The sequence below is a fragment of the Suricata suricatta genome, chromosome 11 (assembly GCF_006229205.1).
Source record: "Suricata suricatta isolate VVHF042 chromosome 11, meerkat_22Aug2017_6uvM2_HiC, whole genome shotgun sequence".
In the NCBI taxonomy this organism is placed as follows: domain Eukaryota; kingdom Metazoa; phylum Chordata; class Mammalia; order Carnivora; family Herpestidae; genus Suricata; species Suricata suricatta.
In genome coordinates, this window is record NC_043710.1 from 49,500,224 (window position 1) to 49,527,667 (window position 27,444).

General features: G+C 41.2%; 1 protein-coding gene across 1 annotated transcript in view; it reads right to left on the reverse strand.

Moving 5' to 3' along the window:
* Positions 1–23,447: 23,447 nt before the first annotated feature.
* NLRP14 (NLR family pyrin domain containing 14) overlaps positions 23,448–27,444 on the reverse strand; it is a 35,335-nt gene continuing 31,338 nt past the window's right edge. Inside the window, exons 10-11 of the mRNA XM_029915376.1 lie at positions 24,889–25,059; positions 23,448–23,742 (exon numbers count right to left, since the gene is read on the reverse strand). Coding sequence (XP_029771236.1) covers positions 23,607–23,742; positions 24,889–25,059 — 307 coding nt within the window. The 3' untranslated portion in view covers positions 23,448–23,606. The remainder of the gene's footprint in view (positions 23,743–24,888; positions 25,060–27,444) is intronic.

Sequence of the window (27,444 nt, forward strand, 5' to 3'; positions counted from 1 at the left end):
ATATATATAGTGAGACAGAGCACAAGTGTATATATATATACACACACACACACACAGATATATATGTATATGTATATATATATATATATATATATATATATATATATATATATATAATTGCTCTAGTTGCTGTATCTAAGTTTAAAACAATTTCTCTCTATATTACTTAACAGTATGTCCTTGGGGCGCCTGGGTGGCTCAGTTGGTTAAGCATCTGACTTCAGCTCAGGTCATGATCTCACAATTCGTGGGTTCAAGCCCTGCCTTGCCCTCCCTCCATGCTGACAGCTCAGAGCCTGGAGCCTGCTTCAGATTCTGTCTCTTCCTCTCTCTCTGCCCCTCCCCTGATCACACTGTCTCTGTCTCTCAAAAATAAATAAATGTTAAAAAAAAAATTAGAAGAAAAAACCCAGCAACAACAATATGTCCCGAGCTATGATACATGATATTTTCACTGTTGTTCAATTACTACCATTTTCTCATTTTCATTTTTTACAGTGTTTTCAAGCTTTCAAAAGTACAAATTTTGGGAGTTATTTAACATGTTTTTTTATGATTTCCATTCTTTTGTTTTTGTTGAGACTTACTTTGTGACCTGCTGTGAGTGAATGTGTCTGTGTGTCTGTCTAATATTTTATATATGCCTGAGAATAGTTTTTACCTTTCCCATAATTGTGGTTTTGTCAAATTCTCTTTATTTTTATGCACATTTTTGCTTCATGCAATGTAAGATATATAAGATATATATAAGATATATACATAATATATATAAGATAAGATATATAAGATTATTATATTATTAATATAAGATAATTTAAGATTTTTGGATATATAAAAATTGAGAATTGCTATGTCTTTCTGATAAGTACCTTTAATATAGAATTGATCTTCATCATCCATATTTTTATTTAAATCTGTTTTGCCTCGTACTTACATAGCTCAGTGTTTTCAGATCTCTTTCTGGCAGTTTACTGTGTGATGTTAACCATGGCTTTCTTGCCTTTTTTTCCCCCCACCCTTCTTGCATTCTCTTGTATCAAATGACTTAGCTTTGCTCCTTTCTTCTTCCTTTAGTAATATGGAGGTTTTGCCTTCTATTTGTATTCTTTCAATGTTTACCTTGAATGTTTTTATTTAGGGCTAACATATATGTTTATTTATAGAATCTTAAATTTACTGCCTGATTAATTTTTACATATGCACCTATCCCTGTAACCATGACCCATATCAAGATCTGTAGCATTTCCATCACCCCAAATAGTTCCCTCGTGCTCCTTTTGAAATAGTACTTTCCTCCCAGAGGTAACCACTTTTCTGACTTATATCAACCCTAACTTAGTTTTTGCCTGCCCTTAAACTTTATATAAATGGAGTCATATAGAACAAGCTGTTATGCACCTGGCTTACCTCACTCAGTATGTTATTTCTGTGATTCACCCACCCATGGATTGCATGCACCAGTAGTCTGCTCTTTTTGATTTTCTAGTATTCACTCTATGACTATACCACAATTTAGTTTTTTATTTTCCTGTTGATCGATAGGAGCTTGTTGGGGGAAGGAGTGATTGTTTCCCCCAGTTCCCTCAGTGCTCCCCACTCCTTATCCAATCAGTCCCCAATCCCAAAATACATCCAGACTGCATTCGCTTAACTACTTCTACGCTGTTACCACCTTCATACAAACGATCACCACCTAAACAATAATATATACACATATACATACATGTACATATACATTTGCTTTTTGTCCCCAGTTCCTGACACAGAGCTCCCAGAGCTCCTAAAACCTTTGGGATTTCCTAAAAGATAGAGTATCTTTTGTTATTCATCAAGGCCCCTTTGACCACACCTGAATTTATGCAAGTAAGGTTACTCCTACTGGGGCTCCTAGATAGTTTCAGGATGGGAACTGGTAGCCTAAGGAACCATCCCTGTGATTACAGGGTTAGAACTTTGAGCCCCCCTCTACACACACACACACACACACACCCGCCATGGAAGAGTGAGAGGCTAGAGATTTTTTTCTGATCTTTCTCTTTTCAGGCAAAATAAGGGACCATCACATGTCTGAAATTTTTGCTCCCTTCTGTTCCAGGGCTCCTTTCAAACTAGAGAGCACTGGATCAGGGGTCAGGACTCATCACCAGATACCTAAACAAGCAATCAGACTGGAGACCAATTATCTCAATGCTTGCTGAATCAGTCCAGCTGTCCTCTCCCAGGGCCCATGGGTGGTTCTGATCCAGATCTGAGCAGGGGACCCAGAGAAGTGTCAGAGAGAAACAGCCCCAGACAATTGTTGAAGATGACAAGACAGACCTTGTATAACTTAAACTGTATAAACCGAGCTCAACTCCAACTCAGACAAAGGAGACATGTTTTTAAAGGGAAAACAGACAGGGAACAAAAAGGGGTGATGGGGAAGTAAAAATGTAGGCTAAGGGGCTATGGGGAAATGGAAAAATTACATGAGAGAGTTGTGGGAAATTATTAAAAATGGTTTGGAAATGTGGGTTGCGACAACATACATTTTGCTGTGTGATAACATGTGCTTTCTTAAACAAAGATTCAGCCTAGGGCTGGGCTTACCTTTAAAGACATGTCCTAGCACAGGACACAGGTCTCTTAGTGCACCGTTTGGACAAGTCCTTTGTGCTGCACAGGACTTCACAGTTCACAGAGTGATCAGTTTAGGGGGGTACCTTTGGTTTTGAATGCTGCAGAGTGGAAGCGCATGTTTGGACCGGTATAGGACCCATAGTTCACTACTGAATAGTCACAGACCACTATACATGATGGAGAAACATACCAGGCTTTTCTCAAGAAAACAGCCAGCCTGGTGGATTGGGTAACAGTGTAAAGTCTGAGAAGCGGAACAATTCAACTCCCCCCATAAACGCCAAATGGAACACCCCACATGAAGCAGCTGATATGCTTCACATGTAAGCCTGTGAGACTGGCTTTATGATAATCAAGATAGTCACCCACTGAGCATGCCAGTTACCCAGGTCATGGGAAATGCTCTGGTTAGGGGGCCCTTTTGCATGGGCATCTCTTGTTACAAAATAGAACAGCAACCTGAAAACCCTCATAGAATTTGTAATCTCAGCTTCCCCTCATGGGTCTTGTAGGTGCTAATAAAAATACTAACAATAAAATGGAGAAAGGCAGAGGGGAGAGTTAGGGGACTTGTCCCATGGTTATTAAGAAGTGACATAAATAGTACAAACATGATAGGGCTGTAACAAAGGTCTCAATGCAGCACTATCCAAGGCTGTGTGGACCAATGGGGCCTCCTGCTAGTCCTTCAATATCAAAGAGCCTCAAATAAATCTGTTCAATTTACCCCAGTTTAAAAGCATTTTAAAAGCCTGAAAGTAAAGATTACAGTGAGAAACTTGAACTGGAATCTCCTGAAGTAATAGTCATGCAGATTAATCAAGATAAAGATTGACAAATAGCATAGGTCCCTGGGCTGGATACCTGCTCCAGGCACAAAGTCTTATGAGTGGATAAATGGTCAGGAGTAGAGAAGAGTAGTTTCTGAGACTTCTAGACAGGGGAACCTCAGGCACTGGAGTGTCAAAACCCATTGGTGCATCCCTAACAGGAGCTGTAATCAGTCTGAAAGAATATAGAAATGTTAAGGGTTGAAAGAGTTGAAATGGAAGTTTAGGTGAAAACTGGAATTTTTACATAAAGTGATTGGGTCTCTGTGTCTCTTTTACCTGTATTAAGTGGATGGATATTGTGTCCAGTAGGGGAATGTTTCCCCTACCTCGTATTGTAAAATACAAAGAATGTAAATCCACCCTCCAAGCAATATTAGTTAGACATGCTCAATGGGGACAAATAAGATGGCCCAAGCCCACACTGTGTAAAATTAAAACTCGAGTGCTGGTGTTGGAGAATTCTCTGTACCAAAGACCTAGGTAGAGTGTAAAGAGGGGATATGGCAAAACCCTATGAATGCCCCACAGTAATGACTACTGAGATTTTGGGATAGAGAATTTCCATTTGAGAGGCAGTTACCAGCTTGCTATTAGACATTAATTGAATTGCCCCTATGACTGAAAGTTATAAATAATTGCGTCACCTCACACCCATTAGGATGGTTACTATCAAAGAAACAAAAAACCAAACTAAACCCCAGTAAATAACAAATGTTAGCAAGGACGCAGAAAAACTGAAACACTTGTATACTGCTGGTAAGAATGTAAAACGATGCTGCCACTATGGGAAACAGTATGGTGGTTCTTCAAATAAATCAAAATAGAATTACCATATGAGCCAGCAATCTCTGGGTATATACAAATATCTGGGTATAGATCCAAAAGACTTGAAAACAGGGTCTCAGATATTTGTAAACCCATGTTCACAGCAATGTTAGTCACAATAGCCAAGAGATGGAAACAACTCAAGTTGCTTCAGATGAATGAATAAACAAAATGTAGCATTTATATACAATTTAACATTCACCTGAAAAAGGAAAGAAATCCTGACATCTGCTACAACATGGATTAACCTTGAGGACATCATGCCAAGTGAAACATGCCAGTCACAAAAAGACAAACGCTGAATGATGGTTCCACCTATACAGGGTATCCAGAATGGTCAAGTTTATAGAAAGAGAAAGTAGAGCAGTGGCTGCTAGGGGCTGGAGGAAGGGGAACTGAGCTGTTGTTTAACTGGTATAGAACTTTGATTTTGCAGGATGGAAAAGTTCCAGGGATTGGTTGCACAACAATGTGAATACACTTAACACTACTGAACTGTACACTTAAAAATGGTTATGATGCTAACCTGTTACGTATACTTAACAAGAATTTAAAAAATTTTAAATAAAAAATAATAACCTAAAAACCTGGAATATCAGTGATATCTAGTTCAGAAAAACATACCAATAGAAAGGGCAGTGCCCAGAAGTCTTCCATAATAAAATGGAGATGGTTTGTACAGGAATATGCTACCAGAAGAATGCAGAAAGTTACCCAATGGATCACAAGTGAGCAGCTAGACTTTTCCCCTCGGACTGACTGTGGGACCACATGAGGAGCTCCCAGATTTTATTCTACAGACAGTGCCCTGTAAGCAGTTTCCCAGTTGATCAACAAAACCCTGCTCAGTTTATGGATAGCAATTCCAAAGTGAACAGACAGCATCTTGTTTGGAAGACTAAAAACTGTGTTGGAGGAAGGTAGAAACAAATCTAATTGGGGGTGTGTGTGTGTGGCTGAATCACATGCTATTTTCCTAGCAGTGACTGAAGAACTGAACAATGATAAAAAGCCCCTAGGTTTGAGCTTTTAGTGACTCATGGCTGGTGTCCCATGCCCTGGCAGAAGAGCAGTGGAAAACTGACCAGTTAAAGAGATGCCCCTGGGGTACCTAGCTGGCTCAGTCAGTAGAGCAGGTGACTCTTGACCTTGAGGTCATGAGTTCGAGCCCCATATTCGGCACAGATATTATCTAATAAATAAAAGTTTTAAAAAAGAGAGAGAGAGAAAGAGATGTCCCTAGGAGGCATGGCCCTATTGAAATCACTATGAGAATTTGAGGGATGCATTACAAGTAGGATGTGTTGATGTTGATCAGAAGAACCAACTTGCAGGTTCACAAGGTGACTGGAATCCACCACTGGATAGCCCTATACTTGTTTGAGGAGGCTACCTGTGTGTAGGAATGAGTGTACATTGGAGGACTCCAGCAATGCAGATATGGCCTGAATCTAGACATATTCCTCTTGCACCTTTGGAGCACAAAATGCCATGAACAACTGTTCTGTCTGCCAGCAAAAGAGGGAGACTACAGATGATATATAGCAAATTCCCTGGGGGCACATAACTGGCAAGTGAAACTGATACTGGTAGCCAAGAATAAGAATAGATACTGACTTTGAAGTAGACTTTGCTTACCCAGTGGTAGATGCAAATGTTCAGAGTACTAGAAAAGAACCATAACAGAAGATATTTCACCAATTTGGATCACCAAGTCATATTTCTTCAGACCCAGGAACACATTTTACAGCCCATAATGTCCAACAATGAGTAGAGAGGTATCTTCCTCAATAATAGTTTGACAGAGAATCTGAAACAGGGAGATAAAGGCATGAAGGGCTGGCTTACATGCCTTCATGATTATGTGCTCACACCAACATAAGGAGGGCTTATCTATCCTCACTAAATACTCTTTTTTTTTTTTCCTGGTGGATCTGGGGAAGAGGAGTAGATGGGGATGGTGGCATGACCATGCATCTTCCCAGGGGAAGATGACTAATGACAGTAATTTTTTCTTTCTTCCTCTTATCACCTCAACTTTCTTTCTCTTACCTAATGGGTGCAGGACCAGGGCTTCAGCAACAAGTTCCAGAAGCAAGGGTGATTCCTAAGAAATTGTAACTATATATATTTTTTAATGTTCTATTTATTTTCAGAGAGAGAGAGAGAGAGAGAGAGAGGGACGGAGGGAGGGAGGGAGAGATTGAGATTCCCAAGCAAGCTCTTTGAGATCCCCAATGCAGGGCTCAATCTCACCAACTGTGAGATCATGACCTGAACTGAGATCAAGAGTCTGGACACTTAACCAACTGAGCCACCCAGGCACCCCCATAACTATATTTTAAACTTATGTCAGAATGCCTAACAATCTGATGGGGTATACCTTTACCCTGTTTGAGAAAACCATGGTTAGCAGTGTATGCAGCTATGTGTAATGGTAAAAAGTATCCAATAATTCTGTATCGAGGTAACCCTACTTTAAATAAATAGGAGTGGACTGAGGAGGAGGTATTTGCTAGACTAATATTGCTGTCTGCAATCTAGAGCAGCACAATATGTGAACCTAACATTCCTTCCAAAGGCGGAAAACTTTGGGTATAAATGGAGAGAGAGAAAATAAATAAATAAATAAATAAATAAATAAATAAATAAATAAATCTATAATGAGGGAAACTCAAAATTACATTAACATGTCAAAAGATGCTTAAAGCAAGAGATGATATTTTCTCTCAGCTCAGTTATACCATATGCCTGAAAAGTGAAGCTATAAAATGCTGAGCCCATTCCTACTTTTGGAACCTGCCAAGATCAAATGAAAGTCTGCAAACCTGAATGGCCTCATCCTGGGAGATATTTTCATACATGATGATGATGGCCTGGGCTGAATGGGACTCTAGTAATGTGCCAGTATCTTTTGACTTTTATTTTTCAGATAATGTTTACCATAATGAAATATGGTCTTACATTATTGGTAAAATTATAATACTGACATTAATGGTCAAATGTATTGGGAAATTGAGTTGAAAGCTTCCTCTACCCTACATTGACTCCTCCAAATGTTACTGTTATGTGTTATGTTCAGACAGATATGATCTTTTGCTATAAGGGATTCCCAAAGACTATGGAGTGACCCGGGATACACGGGATACAATGAAAAGCACATTTAATCTTCATCTAATACCCTTGGAATTTTCTGTGCAATACAAGTATCTTTTATTACCCATAAAGAAACCCTTTTTGCCATACCTGAGTTTATGCTAATGGTGTAACTCCTAGTGGGACCCCTAAATAGCTTCAGGACATTGGCCAGTCACCAGAGGAACGAGCCATGTGTTGCTAGGGTTAAAACCTGACTCTGGAAAGGGGAAAGGGCCTAAAGATTGGGTTCAATCACGAATGGCCAATAATTTCATTAATCATGCCTCTTCAGTGAGACCCCATATGAAAACCCTAAACAAGAGAGTTCAAGGAACTTCCCATTTGGTGCACACATGGATGTGCTGGGAGGGCCACTGGCTTTGAGGAGGTGTGGAAGCTGCTGGAACTTGCCTTATGTACCTCTTCATCTGGTTGTTTATTTGCATCCTTCATAATAAACTATAATCATAAGTATAGCCATTTACTGATGTCTGTGGGTCTTTCTAGCGAATTATGGAATCTGAGAGGTTGTAGGAATTCCTAAATTTGTAGTTAGCCAGAAGGCTATTGTAGTAACCAAGGAGAGAGAGTGTGTTATTTTTCAACAACAGTTCTCAATTTTCTGACACCAATGGGGTGTCCTAGAGTTCAATGCACTTCTGACATATTCCCCAGAGTTATCACAGACCCCACAGCTTAAGGGCCTGGCCCAGCGAAACTGCTCTTATTCACATGCCAGCTGCCCGTGGATCCCCAGGCCACCTAATTTCTAACCTGCTAACTACAATGAAGAGGTTCTAACATACGTAGTTTTAGTCTAACACTCCTGGTCAAACTAATTTTGAAATACTTTAAAGTAAGAATTACAATTCACGAAATTGCAAAATGATATTAAATAGATGAGTATTTTGTGTTTACATCTGTCCTTCATGGATACAAGAAAAAGAATGCTAATACTTCACTCTTTTTACAACTACTGGCAGCAAATGGTAGTAGATCTGAATAGGTAATATAGATGTGAATACTAATGGACAGAGCAGTGTAGTGTTTAAATGGGGTGTCTCTCCACCAGCTGGGGGCCCCCAAATGTGAGGCAACAATCAGGTGGAAGCCTGTGGCTTGCGAGGTGAAAGAATTCCCCTGAGGCAGAACAGAGGAGACAGAAGTTTATTCAATACAAGGGAATAGCAGGCAGAACAGCAGAGAAGAGGCTGTCTGCCTTGAGGCCATGGGTGTGGAACACACTGCAAGGACTAGGTGGGCAGGATAGCAAAGGAGAGGCTATCTGCAAGGAGGCAGTAGGTGTGGATGGTTTTTAAAGGAGGAAGGTGAGGGGAAGTATGGTGATGTATGGAATTCTCCTTTTGTTAACTCTGCCTAGTTGTAAGTAGCTCATTGATCAGTTAGGGCCTATAGATATTTTTGAGGTGGGTTCCCTGATGGCCTTGTCTATATTCAACCAGGTGGTCACTGTGGGCCCTTTCTCAAGTCTGTTGCTCAAGCCTGTTTGCCTAAAAGCCACCTTTACAGGAAAGGCACATTGAAGGAGAGCCAGGCTAGGGGGTGCAGGGGGACTCCCTATGGAGTATCTCACTGACTACAGTACCCTCCACAAGAGTAACTGGGCCAGGGAACCCTAGATGGGGACTTAGTGGATAGAGAAGCTGCAAGTTGAAAAAAAATCTATCGGGGAATATAGTTGACATTTAGAGAAAAAGAAGAATCACCTTCCTCCAATAATAATAATAATGATCTCTGCAAAGGGCTATGCCTTGACAAGGAGTTGGAGAGTACAAAGGAACTGCCATGAAGGTTCCCATTTCCTCAAGGTAGAAATAGTCAACTGAATGAGATCCCCATCCTTCCTAAGAATAAAGTCAGGGGAGTATCTCTGGAAGCAGCACCAATACCTGTGGCCTGGGACCCTAAATTCATTTCCAGTATTTTCAGGGGCTGAATTTTGGTCCAACCATCCAGACACATGGAGTGATCTCGCAGCTCTACATTATGCCATAAGCTACGAGCAACTTGACAGTGAGGAGGCAGCTTCCTGCTCAACTCTGCAGCTTGGGCACCGCCTTTCTAATATTTTAATTTTTTTAATTGTGGCAAAATACACCTAACATAAAATTTACCATCTTAATGATTTTTAGGTATACAGTTCAGTAGTTGTGATGTTGTGGTTTATTATATATTTTGGTCTAGGTCCACAGTTTCCTGCTCAAAGCTCCTAAAACCCTTGGTATTTCTTGAGGAATATGAGCAATAGGACCATCTTTTTTGTCATAGATTCCTGAAACAGTTTCAGGACCATAAAGGTGAACCAGAGTGTCTTGTTATTCATAACAAGCCCCTTTCAACCACACCTAAGCTTATCATTTAATGAGGTAACTTTTGAAAGGACTTGAGGATGCTGTCTGGTTGCCATGGGAACCAACCACAGGATTAGAGGGCTGGAATTTCCAGGCCTACCCCACCCCAACCTCTCTGGAGGGGAGAGGGCCTGGATATTAATTAAGTATTGGCTGAGGTGATTGAACTCAGTCACACATATGTAATGAAGCCTCCACAAAAATCCTAAAGCACTGGGTTCAGAGAGCTTCCAGGCTGGTGAACAGGAGGAGGTGCTGGGGGAGTGGTCTTGCTCAGGGAGTGTGTGAAAACAATGCACCTACTCTCCATACATTGCCCTAACTTATCTTCCATCTGATTGTTTCTGAATTAAGGAACATTTTGTAACAAACTGCTAATCTAATAATTAAAATGTTTTCCTCAATTTTAAGACACTCTAGCAAACAGTCAAACCTGAAGAGGGTGTCCTGAGAGCCTCCGCTTCATAGGTGGTGGGTCAGAAGCACAGGTATAATCTGGACTTCTGACTAGCATCTTAAAGAGCAGGGAGAAGGGGCAGTGATGCTGGAGCTTTCAACCAGTGGGATCTGAGGCTATCTCCAGGTGGGTAGTGTCAGAATTGAGCTGAATTGTAGAACACTCAGCTCATGTTGGAGAATTGCTGGATGTGTCAGAAGTAGAATAGTATTCAGAATACTGTGTTGGATGTAAATGAAAATAAGAGTTTCTCTTTACAGTAGCATTAAGTACATTCACATTGTGGAACAATCTCCAGAATTCTTCATCCGGCAAAACTGAGACTGTACCCATAAAACAACTCCACATTCTCTCCAGCCCCTGGCTACCACCTTTGTACTTTCTGTCTCTACGAATCTGACTACTAGTACCCCTTATTTATTCAAATAATATGAATCACAACACTTATGTTCTTCTTAATTCAAAGATATCTGGGGTGGCTGGGTGGCTCAGTCTGTTGAGCATCCAACTTCGGCTCAGGTCACGATCTCACAGTTCATGAGTTGGAGCCCCTCACAGTACTCTGTGCTGACAGCTCAGAGCCTGGAGCCTGCTTCAGGTTCTGTGTCTTTCCTTTTTGCCCCTCTCTTTCTCACACTCCGTCTCTGTCTCTCAAAAATAAACAAACATTAAAAAAATTTAAATACTTATATTAATTTGGTGAATAATAACAGGTATCCAATTTTGGGAAATCGTTTCTGCCCATCTTTAGGAAAGTGGCTTCACAGATCGGGAACTCAGCTTTATTATGAGTGGTTAAATTGCTCAAGCAAGCGGAAAAGATCTGGGAACTAAAAGTAATGCAAGCTACAGTGGCCTCTGAGCGCTGTCCAGAGTCCTGCTTTCTCTGGCTCTGTAGACCAGGGTTGGGGTCACTTCCTTACCAAGCACGTCCACGTCGCAAAGGGCACCCCTAGCCGAATTCTGAAGGTACCTGGTTCAGAGAGACAAGCTCCGGAAGTGTCCTACCCGACCTGTGACTCCCACGCCCCCATCGAAAGCTTAGGTCGCCAGCACCGCAGCACCCCTGGCCCACCGGTGCACCCTACCCAGGACCTGCTGAGCTTGCCTTCTCCCCTTCTACCTTGCCACAACCACGGACACTCCACACAAATCTTCCAACTCCGACTCCCTTCCAGGCTTCCTCCCAGGACCTGGAAGATTTGCCAAACTTAATTCACAAAAGCCAACTGAAAATGAAGCACCCTCCTCTCCACCTGGCTTGGAATCCAGAGACTACTACGCCAGGGGGAGAATGCAAATTCAGCAGTTTCCTAAGAGAGGGGCGTTCCCAAGCTCTGGGAGTCTCGCTTTTCCCAGGATAACAAGATCACCAACTTCAGGGGATTGCTAGTTAGTTGGTTAGTAATACAGATGTCCTCAGGAGGAGCGGGGTATTTTTGCTTTCATTCATTCATAGCCCACATTGCCAAGACACTGTGCTGTGGACTGGAAATAGAACAGTAAAGGAGAGAGCCATGGCCCTGCCCTCACTGCAATTACACTGTGTTGATGAAAACAGACAATAAGGAAATCTTTGTGAAGTCTTAGGAAATAAAGAAACACCAATGCTTTGTTAAGAAAGGGGGGCAGGCAGTGGTACTTCAGATTATAGTGTTCAACTTTTCTGACAAGTGATATTTAAACTGCAATGTAACTCTGGAAAACAGTATCGAGGCTCCTCAAAAAGTTAAAAATAGAATGATGCTACAACCCAGCAATTTCACTACTAGGTATTTATCCAAAGGATACAAAAAAACTGATTCGAAGGAGCCCATGCACCCCAATGTTTTAGCAGCGCCATCAACAATAGCCAAAGTATGGAGAGAGTCCACATGTCCATCAACTGATGAATGGATAAAGTTGTGGATGAATGGATAAAGAATCCACACAATGGATTCTTACTCTGCAATCAGAAAGAATGAAATCTTGCCATTTGCAACAATGTGGATTGAACTATAGGGTATTACGCTAAGTGAAGTAAGCCAGAGAAAGACAAATATATGTTTTCACTCATGTGGAATTTAAGAAACAAAACACATGAACATAGGGAAAGAGAAGTAAAAATAAGATAATAACAGAGAGGGAGACAAACCATAAAAGACTCTTAAATGCAAGAAACTGAGAGTTGCTAGCAAGGTGCTGGGGGGGGGCGCTAAACAGGTGATGGCTATTAAGGAGGGCACTTGCTGGGATGAGGCTGGGTGTTATATATAAATGATAAATCACTAACTATTCCTGAAATCAGTATTATACTATGTTAACTAACTTGGATTTAAATTTTAAATAATTATAAATAAACTGCACTGTAAAGGATGGTCCAGAGTCAGCTGTGTCGAAGAGTGGAAGAGCACAGTGGACAGACAGGACCACCAATGCAAAGGACCAGTGGTTAAAAACTTGGGACATTTAAGGAATTGAGAAGAAATCACTATGTTCTTTAGTGAGAGAAGAAAGTGCATATTGAAAAGAGGAACCAAATTATGGTGCCTTTTAAATAGGAGAATTTGGCCTAGCTCTCACATAATCTACTTACTCTTTCATCAATCCAAGAAATATTTATTGGGCACTCACTATTGGGCAGGCACTGTAGTGGGTGTTGGAGGGTCTGAGTTGAAGACAAATAGGAAAGGGGGCTGTTTAAATAAACTCACTACATCTGAAAGACAAAAATATTAACAATATGTGAATTCATAGTCTTAATTACTCTTACTTCAATAAAGGAACCTGCCAGTTTCCATCCTTTCATCTGCTCTTAAAGGCAACTTATCTTCTGGGAGAGTATCTATGATCAAAAAATAAAGGAAAGACGGGAGTGAAGAGGAAAAAATTAGAGGGAACATTGTGTGCCAAAAAAAATGGAGACAAAATGATAAGCTGAACACAGTATTGTTGTTTGAAAGTAATGTTAATGGTCAATGGTTTACACTGTGTTTGGAGGTCAAGAGACAAAGCTGAATATAAAGCATCAAAGGTAGAAGGAGAGGGAAAAGACATGAATATAGTTTCTGTTTTGCTTTTAAAGAAAACTACTTTGAGTGGTGTGGAGGGCAGAGGAGAACATAGTAAGAGAGAAGCCAGGAGATCAAACAAGAAATGATAACCCAAAATAAACTGTACTAAGAATGCTAGAAATATTTTTAACCTGGTTTTATAATTTTTTTCTTTCACTCTTAAAGAAGTATACTGACAACATAAGGTGATATGAAAATGCTGGGGTTTGGGAGTGAACGGTCAAGAAAGAATTCTTGAGATGTCTTCAGTGCAAAAAGAGTGGTCTCATACAGCACAGGAAAAGGACCCGTGGGCAGAAACAGCTGTACAGGGGTTGTGATAAGTAACTGAATATATACCTTCAAGTTGGGAGGGGGTTAGGGACAGCACAAGTCTCTAAGGAATTTGGTAGCAAGGTTTCCAGGAACTTGATTGACATGCTAGCTATTATTAGAAAAAGGTCATTTATTCCTATCTAGTAAAACCTGAAACATGAGAACCTTCACAAGTATATCAGTAGACTATATGATTGGAAGATGATTGCTAACGTATTCTCTTGGAGGGTAGGGATAAAAGAAGTTTCCAAAGGAATTTTGTTTAGTTTATTTTTGAGAGACAGCATGAGCGAGGGAGGGGAAGAGAGAGAGAGAGAGAGCATATCAAGCAGGCTTCACACTGTTAGTGCAGAGCCCAACTTGGGGCTTGAATCCACAAACCATAAGATCATGCATGACCTGAGCTGAAATCAAGAGTTGACGCCTACCAGACTGAGCCAGCCAGGTGCCCCTCTAAAGTAATTTTTAAATATTAAAGTAGACTTACAGGATCTTGGGGTGTCGGGATAATGTTAAATTAAAGTATTAGCAGCGAGGAGGTTGAGTTCCTAAAGGAGGATCATTCTGCCTGTCTCGAGAACTTGTGAATGGGTTGTAAGTTGTAAGGAATTTTTTCCTTTTGCCTTTGTTCTCCACTTCATAAGGTACCTATGTTTTTCCCCACACCAACAAATAATTCTCCTCAGACACTGACTGGATATCCTACAAATTCACTCAATATAGCGACTACCTAGAGATAGAATCAGACCCCACCAGGTAAGGACTGAGTCCCACAAGACTATCCCCACATCAGATGCTAATTGGAAAGTCCAGGTTGTTAACCTGTGCTTGATTGGCTATAGTTAAATCAGTCTGTCAATGACCCCTCTTGCTCAACGATAGACCTGCAATGGTTATTTCTTATTGCACTTTCCTGAGATATGGATGGTAACTGGAACATGCCAATAGCCAGACCAGAAGAGCCTAGAGAGTAACCAAGTACCTAAAACCCATACCCCTTCCCTGCCCATGATCATGGGCTGAACATATACCGATCTCACTTGTAATCATGTGCCCTCTGCCTATACTCTTGCACATACTCCCCAGCCCAACTGAATCTCTCTCTCAACAAAGCTCTAAGTGTCCATCTTGCTGTTGGAGAGGTCATTTAGGCTTCAGACTGCCACCACTCCCATCTCCTGGCACCCAAAATAAAGCTCCCCCTGTCTCTTGAGTTATAGGCTTCTCTTATGACAAGTTTATCGGAGTTTGTTTGGCAACAGTGCTGGCACACCCAGCTAGAAGCTACGCTTTCCATTTGTGCAGCCCCCTTGGGATTCCCTGGAAGGGAGGAGTTAGGCATGGCGGCATGGCAGGGCTCACCCATCCTTTTCTCAAATGAGTGGCTGTGATAGATCTTTGGTAACACCACAGCCCCTCCTTGGGTTCAATGAACTTGCTAGAGTGGCTCACAGACTCAGGGAACCAGTATACTTATCATAGAGGCCACTTTTAGGGAAACTAGTAGAGTCATGGTGTGTGGAAGGGGCCTACAGTGACCACCTGGCTGAATACAGACAGGCCCATCAGGCAATCCACCTCAAAATATCCATAGGCCCTAATTAAACCAGTGGACTACTTAAAACTAGGCAGTTATGAAAAAAAGGGAAGATTCTATATATCCCCATGCCTCCTCATCTCCCCCCTTTAAAAACAGCCTCCACTCACTGCCTTTGCTGTTCCTGCCCACCTATCCCTTGTCGTGTATTGAGCAAATCTTTTTGCTGCCTCAAGTTAATTCTTTCACCTCCTGTGCCAGCAGCTTCCATAGATTGTCGTCTCACATTTGGGGGCCTCCATTCAAACAAGAGACACCCCATTTAGATATCACACTTACCATTACTGGTCTGTTACAAGTGGTATATGAGCAGCCAAATGGAGAGAGATGTAGAACAAGGTGCCTAAGAGCAGGAGCTTCTGTTCCCATGAAGTCTGGGGACTAGGAGGTTGATACATTTGGGTTCACCATCCTGTAAGTTCTTCATTCTCTTGGGTTTTAATGGATGCTCCATTACATAGGCATGACTGATTGAATCACTGGCTATTTCTCTAGCTGTGCTTCAACCTCCAACACTCCCCCATGCAGTTGGTCTATTACTGAAAACTCCAACCCTCAAATCCTGGTTGGTTCCCTTGGCAACCAGCCCATCATCTTCAGTGGATTTCCAGAGGTCACCTTATTAACATACACTCTTGTAATTGGAAGGGGCTTCTTATGAATAACAATACACCCATTTCACCTTTTAGCTCTGAGGCAATTTCAGGAACTGAGGACAAAGACCAAATATTTTAACAAAAGATGCTCTCATAGCTCTTCTGGTTTAGGAAATTCCAAGGAATTGGGGAACTATGAGCCAGGAAACTTGAAGACCAAAATATATTTGTCATAAATCACAGTAGCACAGTTGGGTAAAGACAGTTATCCTGCCTTCTCCTACCTCCCTCACCCTAAAGTTCATTCTCTCCTAGGCTAACATTCAAGGGCATTAGACCAGTATCTTTAGCCTCCATTTAATAGATAACTCAAAATATGAAAACTGAAATATCTGCCGACATTACAGAGATTGCAACTGGTAGTAACAAGGATTAAAATCTTTTGATCCCAGGATCACATGCCATATGGAAAACTACTTGATGCCAGTGGCAACCCTCAGTTATAACAACCAAAAATCACTCCTTGGTGGCCAAATCACAGTTGAGATCCACTGTTTGTTTTTTGTTTTTTGATGTTTTTTCTGAGAGAGAGACAGAACATGAGCAGGGGAGGGCAGTGAGGGAGCCACAGAATCCAAAGCAGGCTCCAGGCTCTAAGCTGTCAGCACAGAGCTCAGAAACAGAGCTCAAACTCACAGACCATGAGATCCACTGTTATTAGTGTAAGAGTTACCTTAAGATGGTGACTGAGCAGCCATTTTGTTGTGGGTCGGAGAAGAACTCCAACCCCCACCCCCCACCCACAGACCTGGAATGTCCCGCGCCTTTCAAAACAGCCAATCATAAAGCTCCAGCTTCGCATCACCCTGACAGAGGAGGCAACCTCTCCCATCCCATCACGTCCCTAAAATGCCCTTATTGGGTAATCTGCCCTCCCAAGACCTAACCCTGAAGTCTTTCACCCATACCTTGCCCCTCCCATACCAGGTGCGACTTCCCTGACTCCCCACTCCGGGAGTCATGGAACTTCGCCCGGGAATCGCATATCCCAATAAAGGCTTTCTTGGCTCCATAACTTGGTCTCTTTCTTTCCTCTTGTCTCTGTCTCCATCTCCATCTATTAAGTCTTACAATTAGATGTGAGCATTAAGAAGAATTATCCTAAACCTTAAAATAGGCAAAAGGGATTACTGGGTATCCTTTCATTGCAGTGCCTGGCATGGTCTAGCAGGCCAGGGGTTATCTGATTTTTTTAGGGTTGTGTATCTTTAATGTTAAATTAAACAAGGTGGCTAAGGGAGTTTGGGCGTCGGGGTAGAGGTCCAGAGCCAATGGCCAAGAAAGAATTCTTGAGACGTCTTTGGTGCAAAAGGGTGGTTTTATTAAAGACTTCGGATAGAACTCTAGGGCAGAAAAGGCTGAAATGAGGTTGTGAGGAGTGACTGGTTATATACTCCGGAGTTGAGAAGGTAAGTAAAGGGGAAATTTCTAAAGGGATTTTCATATGCTAAAGAAGAGTCCCAGGATACTGGAGGCCTAGCTATTGTCAATCTAAGGTTGTTTATTCCCTCCAGCAGAGCATTAAGACAGTGGGGAGTTCCTGGAGAAATGTCATACTCTGCCTGCCTCAAGTATTTGTCAGTGGGCTGCAGGTTATAAGGAAATTTAATTTTATCTGCCATTTCCTTCTGCCTTTGTTTCCCACATCAGTGTCATTAGACTGGGGTGGTTCTAAAGTCTTTGCAGCAGGTTATATAGAGAGCAAGATGGCATCATCCATATCAAGCAGTGGCCTGTGTCAAGCAAGGAGCCAAGCAGTTAGAGCATTTCAGCTGAGACCAAAAATCGCCAAGACCAGCACCAGCTGATGACACACTCAGAACTTAAAACCAGCAGAAACAGAGGAAGTTTGCAACCTCAATATGGCCCCACCTGGAAACTTTCCAGGAGACCATTCACCGAGCCTTCCCACCATGAACAATGGACATGTCCTCACTCGGAACAAGGAATTGACACAAAAAACTACTGTATATGGATATACCAATACTCCATACCCCCCTACCCCCAGCCAACCTCATAAAAACGAGCCACCCCACCCCCAGGTGCGACTCCTCTGGCCCATTCCGTCCAGACCAGGGAACTTTGCCCGAGAGCGCTCCCAATAAGGGCCTTTTACATTTATTTCTGATCTCAGTTTTTTGCATGGTCTCTGCGGCCTTACATAAACTACCTTTAAAAAGGTAGGATTTTTGCAGCAAACTGTCAGACTCTCCAAACATGGACCTCCTGTCTTACCACTTCAAAAAAGCAGCTGCTGAAGGCTCTCCTTGACTTATCTCTGAAGAGAACAGAGATCCCTCACTGCTTTGAACATAATAAGCAGGAAGCGCTGAGAGCTGACTCACATGGACTGAGAACTTAAGTACACACTGACTTCGCGTTTGGTTAACTCCCTGCCCCGTAATTTATCGTTTGCCGTAGGACTTGTGTTGTGCATTTCTTCGTGTGCCGTGTAAGAAGCCCAATTAACCACGTGGTGAAACATCACTGAGTTTAGAGTTCTGAACCTGCTTTATAATTATGTTAACTTTACGGCATTGTGGTGTCAAGACACCTATTCAAGAAAACCAAAATACAAGCCTGTAACAGCCTTGAGGTTAAATGGAAACCTAGGACAACCATCCTCACATAGCCTAAACCAGACTTTTCCAAATAAAGCTGTAATACTTCCACTATACCCTAATGATTTCTTTGTATTGCTTTCACCTCTCCCATTGAAAGACTTTCTCCTGGCTCTCTTCTGGTGGAGACCTTCTTGCCACTTCCAGTATGGTGCTGCACAGTTTGAATTAATTTCCTCTAAAACTGTTAAATGTTTTAATATGCCTCATTTCTTTGACTTACAGTTAGCTATTTGATGAGGCAATTCACAACTAAGGGTGGAGATTATCATGTAGAAACCAGACAGCAATGCAAATAATTCTTGTCAGCTAGCAGTGCAAATGAGTGCTCTAAGGTTGAAAAGATAACCCCAAAGTTACTTATTACCTTGTTGGACATTAATAACCAGTTTTATACTTCCCTTGGAATGTTATTGTAACTTCTTTAAAAATGCCATTTCTGATGGATTATAAACCGTGGTTCCTTAAATACTTTTTAAAGCAACACCTCACTGGTTCCTTTACTACTGCATTGATGAGTCCTTTGGACAAGTGCTCACTCTGCATTTAAGTAAGAGCCATGATTTTAAATGCTTGAAAATTGTATTTTACTGCATCACTGGATACATGCTAGACCAGTTAGAGTCTCTGAAGACATTTTAAACCAAAGTAGTGGAATACAGGAACTCCTTTTTCATTGGTTGCTAAGCTGACAATAGGGAAGTTCAAATCTTCCTGTGACATAGTTCTATCACGTCTACCCCATAACCATGGCTGCAAAATATCAAAAGCAAAAATTTAAAGTATAGGAAGGGGGGAAAAAAGAAAATTCCACCTTAATAGAAGACTTATTCTTTCAATAGTAAGTGAAAATATTTTTTTTAATTTGAGAGAACAAGTGAGCACACCAGCAGGGGAGAACGGCAGAGGGAGAGAGCATCTTGAGCAGGCCCCATCCTCAGCATGGAGCCCGATGTGGGGCTTGACCCCATGACCCTGGGGTCATGACCCAAGCCAAAATCAAGAGTCAGTCGCTCAATATACGGTAACACCCAGGGGCCTCTAGAAGAAAATATTCTTATTAATTGGTAGATTAAACAGCAAAGATCAGTAGAGGAAGATTTGAAATGCAAACTTAAAAGGATTAATGGATGTGTATGTGTATATACGTGTATAGGCACTCAGTTCTGGGGAGGTGTACATTCTTTTTAAGCACACATAGAAAACTGATTATATAATAGGATATAAAATCTATTTTAACTAATTTCAAAAAATATTTTCAAACAGAACATACTATCTGATAACTCAATTAGGTTAAAAATAACAAAATGATAACTTTAAAAACCCATAAGTCTGGAAATTATAAACACTTCTACTGAGAAGGAAAGCTGGTAAACAGACTAAAAGGGCCACCAGATGTCCAAGGCCAGTGGACTCCCCTTGCCTGGTTGGAGCTCCTGCAGTCTTGCTTGCCTCTTGTATCAGCCAGCAGCCCAGAGCCAGAAGCTTGACTTATACTAGTCCTGCCCAACCCGGGAGCACATATGTATCAAAGATCAGTAAAACCCGGCCGGATGCTCAGCCTGGAGGGGACTCTGCTGGGCTGGCACCAGTGCAAAATAGTCTTTTCTGATTCCTCGACTGCATGTCACTTGTCTCTTTCTGGGCGCTATTTGCTGTAATACTACGTGACATATGGGTCACAGAAAAAAAATTCCAGTGTAAGTCAAAATATTTGGACATATTCAAGCATGGGAATTCAGCTAAAATATAAATTGAGGGAAATTTATAGCCTTAATGCTTATAATAAAAAGGCTAGAAGTAAGAATCTAACTTAAGTCAGCATTCTGACAGAACAAATTAAATGTAAGAAAAATTTACAAAACAAATTTCAAAAACAAAATGGGATGCCTGGGTGGCTCAGTGGGTTAACCATCTGACTCTTGATTTGGGCTCAAGTCATGATCTCACAGTGCATAAGATCAAGCCCTGTGTCAGGCTCTGTGTGACAGCTTGGAGCCTGCTCAAGATCCCCCCTCCTCTCTGCCCCTTCCCTGCTTATGTGTGTGTGTTCTCTCAAAATATATCAACTTAAAAAAAATAAAAATATAAAAATGTTAAAGAATAAAAAAATGAAGAACCAACAAAGCTGAAGTTTGTTTTGATCACCTTATTTGATTCATTATCCTTTTTGACTCCTTAACTACACTATTTGAAATTCCAAACCCTTCCTTCTCCAGGGCTGGGCTTAGGATGAGGGCAGTGACTTGGGTGATACACAATTTTTAAGGAGATATAGAAAAATTTACTCAAGATAGACACTTTAGTGGAAGTGTGCCTAGGTGACTCAGTAGTTAAGCATCTGACTTTCACTCAGGTCATAATCTCACAGTTCGTGAGTTCGAATCCCACAGCCCTGTTTTAGGTCAACTTGAGCCCCACTTCAGTAAAAACACAAGCCCCCGGTGAGCCCCACTTCTCTTTCTCTCTCTCTGCTCCTCACTCGAGCCCGCTCTTGCTCAAAAAAAACTCCTAGTGGAATATTCTGTAAATCAAAAGTAACACAAATATCCACGATAACCAAACACCACAAATTTAAACACCACACCTGACCCTGCACTTTTACTACATTCATCCTAGCCCCCACGCCCTCAAGTGCCTCACTTTTATCACCCTAATCCTGACCAATGGATTATCTGATAGCACTGACATCAGTCGCATTTTCAAAATTTAAATGACAATGCTTCTAGTATAGGTTATAGTTCAGTGTAAAAATTCCTTATCATGTTATGAAAGTACCTGACCAAAACACAAGACTGAATTTTATTAAATGCCTTATCAACATATACTGAAGTGATTATTTGGTCTTTCTCCATCAACCGATATCATAAATTATAACATTCCTCCTAATATGTCCTCTCTTGCACTTCTCTTGTACATCATAATATTTGTGGTACATATATTTTTAAAGCTTTTATTTTTAAGTAATCTCTACACCCAAAGCGGGGCTCAAACTCATGATCTGGAGAGCAAGAGTCACATGCTCTACCAACTGAGCCAGCCATGGTTACCTTTAAAGTGAATTTTGAAGTATTCAAATATTTATATTTAGTCTTTGCATATATATTCATAAGTAACATCCAACTGTGAATTTTCTTTTGCTGTATCTTTTTGAGGTTCTACTATCAAAGTTTTATAGCTTTATAAAGAAAATGGTAAAGTTACTTTCCTCAATGATGCTCTGCAATGGTTTAAAAAACACAGGAATTTTCCTTTGCCTGAAAGTTTGATAGAAATCACCTTGATAAGAAGCATTTATTAACTCTTTTGTTGGAGTTTTACTTGGGAAGCTTGGAAATCTTATTTTCTATGAAGTAGAAGATGCTCACTGCAGCCCAAGACTGCCAAGAGATGGGAATGCCACTTCCTGGCTGCAGACTTTTTGTTTGTTATGATGGCCCAGGCAAGCTGTCTCTAGCCAGCATGACTGTCAACACTGAGAATCATCCTTGGCAGTGACCTCCCTCTAGGGATCATCAGCGTAGATATCAGCTCCAGTAACATGACTTGTGAATGTTCCCATGACTGGCACTTGCCCCCTTCTAACTGCCATAGTCCACTCTTACCTCCAGCTCTGCAAATGGACTCATATTATACCACCTAAGAGGCTTTCTTATCTCCTATAGACAGGGAGAAAAAAATGGAGTCTGTGGTAGACTAAGTAAGGCCACAAATTCTTTGACACTATGCCCATCAAGAAGTGACTGCCGGGGGAGCGGAGGAGGGAGAGAGAGTTGGGGAGAGAGAGGGATGCGAAACTTGAGAGACTATTGAATGCTGAGAATGAACTGAGGGTTGAAGGGGAAGGGGGAGGGGGGAAAAGAGGTGGTGGTGATGGTGGAGGGCACTTAAGGGGAAGAGCACTGGGTGTTGTATGGAAAACAATTTGACAATAAAATATTATGAAAAAAAAAAAAAAAGTGACTGCCACTGTACCTAGCCTGGCCTGACTGTTCTGACCAATGGAGTAAGACAGAGTGACTTGATACCAGTGCTAGGCCTAATGTTCAAGAGAATGGACAGCTTCCACTTGGCCTCTTCAAGCTCTAAAGCCCCATCAGAAAATTCCATCTTCCCTGATCATGTGGAGAGTCCCTAAGATTAGAGGGAAGAGGTGCCCAGTCAACCTTAATCTTCCAGCCACCCTTGCCCGGGTACCAGGCATTTGAGTGAAGTCACCTTGAAACCTCCAGAGCAACCTGGCTACTAACTGAATACCAGCAAGGGACTCCAAGTGATGTATGGAGCATAAGAAATGCTTAGCTGAGCCCTTTCTGAATTCTAAGCTACCAAGTCATGAGACAGAATACAGTAGTTACTGCTGTAAGCCACTACATTTGGGATGATTTTTCACATAGGAAGAGATAATTAAAAGTCTTTCACAGAAAATGTTACTGTGTCGGGGTTCAGTCAAGTGGAGGAACATGGTTTTAGCTCTAATCCCAATAATCTTATATCTATTTACATCTTCGCAACAGGCTGTAGAAAGTGTTCACTGAGAAAGTAGACTCCCATTCTGATTGACCAGCAATTCTCTCATAGTAATGTACCTAAAAGTTGCCTGGGAAATTATTTAAAATACCAGTTCCTAAGACCTTCAGATAATTCTGATTCAGTAAATCTGACATGGGCTCTAGGAAACTGCATTTTAAGAAATACCCAAGTGAGTTAGACACCAGTTGTCCCAAGAACACACATGGAAAAGCATACAGTAAAGCAAGCCAAAGATGGTGAGGCTGTGAAGTAAGCAATCCAAGGGAGAGAAAGAAAGAGAAACGGGTGCTCTAACATAATCTTCCCTTAGCTTGTCCTCCAGTCTCATTTCTAGGCTTCTTACATCGGAATTCTTAAGCTCTGCATTCAATTAAAAACATGTTACACCTTTCACTGAGCTTTAGGTTTTTCATTTTATTTTAGCCTCTCAGCTCCCACGTGAAACAGAACAGACCTTTTCCAGAGAAGTGACTCACCTACATCTAACAGACATCAAACATATGGGCACAAAGCATCTAAAGTTAAGAGTCCCAGGCCTTGTTACTCTGAAGCATTTTACTTTTTAAAAAAGCATCAGGTCCTTCAAATCAGGGATACCGCCACCAGGAACCATCTTCGTCACTGTGATCATTATAATCATGCACAATGATGACCTGTGGATTGCTAACTTGCACAGCTTCCAGCAGTTTCTGGGCTTTCTCATCAAATGCCTCTTTGCACACCCTGAGAAAACAAGGGAACACCTCTTCTCACACTCTGTTTTCCCACTGAAGAATTTGTTTCTCGGAGAAAGACTGTTAGAGACAGAAAGGAACATGGCTGGGGAATGGAGCAAGGGGAGTGTGAGGGATACACTGAGGGAGTGTGGCAGAGGAAGGAAAATGGATCACAGAGTAGAAAGAAAAACAGATTAAAATTGAAGAGGATCCTCTGAGAGCCTTTTTCTACTCAAGCAAAATAGTATTTCTAATGCTGACAACTGCTAACATAGAACACAGTTAGGTGTTATATGCTAGGCATGGTTCTAAATACAGGTATCCTTTGCTTTTCCAAAGGTCATGGCTGTCCCACCTCACCTTTATGAGAGATGGACATTAGCACATGTTTTTGATAACTTAAAAAAGTTCTAAGATTTTGCTTTTACCACACACAAAAAAGTTAAAAAGCAGAAACAGTGTTCAGCATTTGGCTGCCATGAGCCATTACAGAGGCAGCGGGAACCCAAGAGCAAGAGCAGCCCTGCCCAGCGCCCTCAGCGCCCAGCCACCGTAGCTCTGGACTGTGTCTATGAGCAGCTGAGCTTCGTACCCATTTATTTTGTGTATCTGTTAGCAAGATGTGTCCTAAGGTATCAGGAAGGTCTAAAAGAGGTTATTTTGGGAGTCCAGGAATGCTCAAATTTTTTTTCATATAAGTTAATGGTAAGTGCTTCTTTGCTTTACACCATTTTGGCTTATAAAAGCTTTCACAGAAACACTCTGCCTTCCAATAACAGGGGACACATGTAATGCCTATACCGACTCAGTTAATCAGTCCTCACAATAAACCATGGGTAGATCTCATTTCACCCATTTATAGACAAGGAAACCAAAACACAGAGAGACTGGAGACGAGTGCAAGTTCAAATATCTAGTAAGTTCAAGGGCTACATTTCAAATGCATGTAGTATGGCTTTAGAGTTCTCAGCTGTCAGCCAGTAGGCTACAGGAGGTCTCTCAAAAATTCAGTGTCCTGTGGGAGAAAAAGGAGGGCCTCAAGACTATGTAAGGATGCATAATCAGGTTGATTCTTGGGTCTGCAGTGATCATGTGGCTCCCCAAATCCCTTGTTCTAGTCCACTTCCGCCCTGAGAAGCCAAGGAAGACTTACCCCAGAACTTTCAGTCTACATTCAGGAGACCTCAGGACTTCACATAACTTCTTAATTCCTTCATACCCTAAAGTGTTCCGTGTCAGGTTTATTTTTATCAGGTTTTGGTTGCTTCTAAGAGTAGAGGAGAGATCCTGACAACACAGGGAGGTTAAACCACAATATTCCAACCTGCAGGGAAGAGAGACTAATGATAAAATTAATTTAACCACAGGACAGACAGCAAGCATGAGAGATCTGTGATCTGGGAGTGTAGGAGGGCTCCAGAAGCTTAAAAAAAAAAAAAGGCAAGCACAATTAGGGAAGATTCAAAGAATATAAGTACTTATAATATTCATTATTACTAGATACTTATAGACTGAATATATCTCTTCCTAAGTCATAGATTACAAGCTCATAATTATAGTCCAGGGAATAAGTAAAACCGGGAAGCACACCAGGGAAAGCTAAAGCAACGGAATCTTTGATCATCATTAAAAATATAGACCTGTAAGTAAATTTTTGAAATATGGTATTGACTAAGAAAAAATTTTTTAAGTTTATTTATTTTTGACAGAAAGAGCGTGAGCTGGGGAGGAGCCGAAAGAGAAAGAGATACAGAATCTGAAGTAGGCTCCAGGTTGTCAGCAAAGAGCCCAACCTGGGATTCAAACTCACGAACCGGGAGATCATGACCTGGGCCAAGGTCAGATGCTCAGTTGCCCCTGGTATTGACTATTTTAAAAGCAAGGTATATAATGAGGTCTCTAGCACCATGCCATTTATGCAAATAAAAATGCATACACCAAAAGTCAACATTACCTCTTTTACAAGGATACTCACAACTCTACAGAATATTTCAAACACACTAGGCCAGCTGCCTATACAGGGGAAGGAGAATGGTTAAAAGAGATAAATTAAGCAACTAACCAACCAAGAGTCAATAGAAGGCCCTTGCATAAACCAATGATAATATAATACCATGAGCTGAAGAAGTATGTTACTCAACTTTCTATAACTGATGCCCCCAATTTTAATTTTCACCTTATGTTTTCACCTTATGTTTACCTAGCTATTCCACAATGAGTGCCTACATAGGTGCTTGAATATATAAAAACATTTAGGGATGCCTGGGTGGCTCAGCTGATTAAGTGTCCAACTCTTGATTTCAGCTCAGGTCACAATCTCATGGTCAGGAGACTGAGCCCCAGGTCACTCTCAGCAATGGGGGCAGCATTTGCTTGGGATTCTCTCTTTCCCTTGATCCCTCCCCCACTTGTACTCTACCTCTCAAAATAAATTTAAAAAATTTTCAGTTGCTGCCTACATAAAATTGGCATTAATGTGATAGAATAACAGTCCCACTATTTAAGACACAAGATGAATAAATATAATACAAAATAAACTGTAGGAGAGGGCACTTGTTGGGATGAGTACTGGGTATTGTATGGAAGCCAATTTGACAGTAAATTATATAAAAAAAATAAATAAACTGTAAGGTAAAAAGCCCTAGGAGACATAAAAGGTTATTAAGAATTTATCAGGAAACAATCATTCTAAGTTTTCAGTCACTAATGGTCTCAAAATATAGAGGCGCACCTTGCTCAGATGGTTGAGCATCTGACTATTGATTTCTGCTTAGGTCATGATCTCAGAGTTGTAGGATCAAGCCCTGTGTCAGGCTCCACACTGACCATGGAGCCTCCTTAAGATATTCTCTCTCTCTCGCTCTCTCTCGCTCTCTCTCGCTCTCTCTCGCTCTCTCTCGCTCTCTCTCGCTCTCTCTCGCTCTCTCTCGCTCTCTCCCCCTCCCTCCCTCCCCCCCTTGTCTCTCTCCCCAACTCACACTCTCTCTCTAAAGAAAAAAAAATTTTAATCTTAAAAAATAGGGGCACCCAGGTGTGTCTGTCAGTTCAGTGTCCGACTTCAGCTCCGGTCATGATCTCATGGTTTGTGGGTTCGAGCCCCACATTGGGCTCTGTGCTGACAGCTCAGAGCCTGGAGCCTGCTTCAGATTCTCTGTCTCCCTCTCTCTCTGCCTCTCCCCTGCTCATGCTGTCTCTATCAAAAAAAATTTTGTTTTAATAAAAAATAAATATTAAAAAATATATAGAGAACTAAAGCTAACAGAACTACAAGTAAAGACACAAATCTAGAATTATAATGGAGATTTTAACATGCTTTTCACAGCAAGCAATATCTGAGAAAAAAATCACTAAAAATATAGATGATTTGAATAACAGAATTAACATTCTTAATTAAGTCATATACAATACTACAACCAACAATTCTTCATCTTTGTAAGTGTACCATGGTAGACATATAAAAACTGAATATGTACTGGGGATTTGTCAACAAATTTCAAAGAACTCCAATCACACACAGTATGTTCTCAGACTACAATGCTAGAGATTAAATATAAAAAGATAAACTCTCTTAAATGTTTGAAAATTAAGGAATACCGGGGTGCCTGGGTGGCTTAGTTGGTGAAGCACCCTACTCTTGGTTTCAGTTCAGGTCATGATCTCACAGTTTTCATGATTTCTAGCCTCATGTTGGGCTTTGTGCTGGCAGCAC